Source organism: Echinops telfairi, unplaced genomic scaffold, assembly GCF_000313985.2.
Source record: "Echinops telfairi isolate 266 unplaced genomic scaffold, ASM31398v2 ScPeMD7_7417;HRSCAF=8455, whole genome shotgun sequence".
Lineage (NCBI taxonomy): Eukaryota > Metazoa > Chordata > Mammalia > Afrosoricida > Tenrecidae > Echinops > Echinops telfairi.
In genome coordinates this window covers 6,187,324-6,190,710 of record NW_022111317.1, presented here as the reverse complement: position 1 = coordinate 6,190,710, position 3,387 = coordinate 6,187,324, and the positions used below count along the sequence as shown (strand labels likewise).

Genomic DNA, 3,387 nt, shown 5'->3' with positions numbered 1-3,387 from the left:
GAAGGCGGCTCAGCTCCTGGTCTTCCGGGGCTCCGCTGTGGCCTAGGCAGGCACGGGCCATCGGGGGCAGGCCAGGATCACTGCCCACCTGTCCCCCATGAGGGCCAGGGCCCCTCCTGCAGTCAGTGGGAAGGCGGCTCAGCTCCTGGTCTTCCGGGGCTTCGCTGTGGCCTAGGCAGGCACGGGCCATCGGGGGGAGGCCAGGATCACTGCCCACCTGTCCCAGAGCTGGCCTTACCACCACGCCACTCACATGATCTCTGATTTTTCACCTAGTCCCTTAGTAGGCCCCCCTGGGGGCAGTGCACGGGTGCCTTTGGGAAAAGGCCCCTGCCCCTGGCAGGAAGGCCCCAGCCCACCGGCTCCTCTCACGGGGTCCCCACGTTCCCCAGATTTACAGGCCCTGCGCCTGGTCCTGGCCGTGCTGGGAAAGGGCTGCTTCGGGATAAGCTTGACCTGCTATGCCCTCTACCGGACCGAGCTCTTCCCCACCTCGCTGAGGTAGGCTGGGGCCCAGCCAGGTGCCCGCAGGGCAGGAAGGAGGAGGGGCAGGACGGGCAGGTGTCCAAGGGGGACACAGCCGAGCATGAGGGGACCCAGCTGCCTCCCCACACAGGCTCTGAGACTTCTCTCTGAGGGGTTCGGGGGCTCCCCTGTCTAGATGGGAAAACCAAGGGGCCCCATAGAGGAAGTGGTGTTCGAGGTGGCCTTGAACCTGGCTTTCCCTCCCTGGCATCCCCTGGTCCACCTGAGCTGACCCTCCTGCGCTAATGTCCCTGGCAGGAGCAGCTGGAACACGGCTCTCCCCCCATCCACAAGCCCCCACTTCCCTCCACCCACAGGATGACGGCAGAAGGCCTCCTGCAGACAGCCTCCCGCCTGGGGGGGGTGATGGGCCCCCTGATCAAGATGACCCGCCAGACGCTGCCCCTGCTGCCCCCCCTCTCCTACGGAGTCATGCCCATCGCCTCCAGCTTCCTCCTGCTGCTCGTCCCAGAGACCCAGGGGCTGCCCCTCCCGGACACCGTGCAGAGCCTGGAGCGCCAGTGAGTGACCGGGCTGCCCTGGGACAGGGACAGGATGGGGGCTGGGCGTGCTCTCTTCCCGGGCTACAAGGGAGGGGGCAGGCCCACCCACAGGGCCAGGGAGACAGCTTAGTATGGGCCCTCCTGGTAGCAGGAGCAGCGGGAGTTAGCGGGCATTGAAAAAGAGAAGCCGTGGTGACACAGCAGCTGAAACAATGAGTCCAAGCATAAGGACCCTTGTGAGCAGGGGCAGGACCGGGAGGCACTTGTTTCTGTTGAGCACAGGGTCGCTGTGAGTCAGGACCAGCCCAAGGGCACCTGACAGCAACAGTAGGAAAGCTTCACAGAAGCAGAGCCTCATCTTTCCCCCCGTGGAGCAGCTGGTGGGTTTGAACCAACAACTGTGCGGTTAGCTCAACCCGCAGCACCACCAGCAGCCCCTACGAGGGAGCTTAAAACTTTTCATGGAAACATTCCATTATCTTTTCATTTTTTAAAATCATTTATCATTTTATTGGGGGCTCGTACAACTCTTATAATAATCCATCCGTCTATCCATTGTGTCAAGCACATTTGTACATTTTTTGCCCTCATCAATGTCAAAACATTTTTTACGACCTTCTTAAAGCTCCTTTGTAGCTATCTAAATAATGCCTACCGCATATACTCCTGTATACGCCGAGTTTTTCAGCACAGTTTTAATGCAGTTTTTGTGGTAACATTAGGTGCCTCTGCTGACGTTCGGCTTATACGGTTATTACCTGTAAATATATCGGTACATGCGTGCTGCTGAGGGGTGTGGCGGTGTGGCCGTGAAGAAGCCCCCAGGTGGGGGAACATCAGAGTCATGTTCGGAGGATTACGAACGGGATGAGTCACTCACGGGCACAGAGTCGGCTACACCCCACAGCGACCCGATAGGACAGGGTAGGGCAGGCCCAGCAGTAAACCATTCCAGGAGGAGCCTAGTGACCAGCCGTACTCCCCTACTGTCTGAATGCTTCATCGGATCTGGGCCGTCCCAGGCGCTGTGATGTCCAGCCTCACTGTCAGAGGACGGAACCACAGAGAGGTGACACTTGCCTAAGGGTGCCAGGCTGAGAAGGGGGGCCTTAACGATTTCATTCATTCATTATCGATTATATATCAAGCCCTCATGGTACTGTGGCTTATGAGGAAGCTGGGAGTGGGAGGTTCAGACCCACCAGCCACCTCAAGGGAGAAAAACCAGGCTGCCTGCTCCCCTAAGGAGTTACACAAAAAAACTCGGAGCCCACTGCCATCGAGTCCATGCCCACCGATAGCCAGCCACCCTGCAGGACCGGGTAGAACTGGGTTTCCGAGACAAGGGTAGGAAACTCCATCTTTCTCCTGGTTTCGAACTGCCGACCTTGCAAGTAGCTGCCCAGCACATAACCACCGAGCCGCCAGGGCTCCCAGAAACCCTAGGGCGCCCTGCTGTCTTAAATCCCCAAGCCTGTCACTAACTGCTCTCTGCCCCACCCTTCCAGGAAAAAATCCAGGCCGGCCTGGGGCGACCAGCAAGAGGTGGTCAGCACTGTCAGCACCCGGCTCTAACAGTGCGGTCTGCGTGGAGCCCCCGGTGGGCAGAGAGCCCCGCGGATGGCGCGGCCGCCTCCCCAAGCAGGTGCAGCTGCGCGGGGCCATCGGAGGGTCCAGTGGGGCTGAGTGGCCAGCAAGGCCGAGGGAGGCTCTAACGGCCCCGCCCTTGGCCACGCCCCCCGTCGCCACGCCCCCTCCCTTCGCCACGCCCCCGCTGGCCTTCCCATCCTGCGGCTCCACTTGGGACAGACTTCGGCAGGTAAAAGCTCCTTGGCCCAAGCGAGCTCCTGGACAAGCCCTGAACGCAGAGCCCCTGTCCAGATACTGGACCCCCATCTTTTCGATAACATAAAATCAGCCCAAAGAGACCAAGCAAGGCGGCCCGTCTCTTAACGGGGTGATGATACACCATGAAATTTACAGCGGCATCGTCCTGGGGAAAATGGGTCTATGATGTCCATGCTCAGGGTCCTGATGCAGACCCTTTGGACAGCAGCCCGCTCATCACCCCTGATGGGCCACTGGGGACACTCCTAGCGTCACCCCGGTTCTTCTAGGCCCAGCAGCACCCCAGGGAGCCCTAGCATGCACAAAGCTTCCTCGGGAGAGCAGAGGGTTTTGGAAATCGAACACAGCGGGCTGGAGGGAGTGCAGAGAGGAGCGGACGGCCAGGCCAGGTGGGCTGTGGGATTCCCCCAAAAGGGGAAGGCAGGAAGAATAAGCGGCACCCCTAAAGGAATGGGGGTGGGCGAGAGAAGAAAGGCAAACAGGATGCCCTCCCCGGCAACTGCTTTTCCAA

At 60.0% G+C, this 3,387-nt stretch overlaps 1 protein-coding gene across 1 annotated transcript in view; it reads left to right on the top strand.

Moving 5' to 3' along the window:
- The window catches only part of SLC22A11 (solute carrier family 22 member 11), a 15,992-nt gene extending 13,260 nt beyond the window's left edge, over nt 1-2,732 (top strand). The window contains exons 7-9 of the mRNA XM_045297181.1: nt 393-501; nt 843-1,046; nt 2,537-2,732. Of these exons, the coding sequence (XP_045153116.1) occupies nt 393-501; nt 843-1,046; nt 2,537-2,603 (380 nt within the window). The 3' untranslated portion in view covers nt 2,604-2,732. The remainder of the gene's footprint in view (nt 1-392; nt 502-842; nt 1,047-2,536) is intronic.
- The last annotated feature ends 655 nt before the right edge of the window (nt 2,733-3,387 follow it).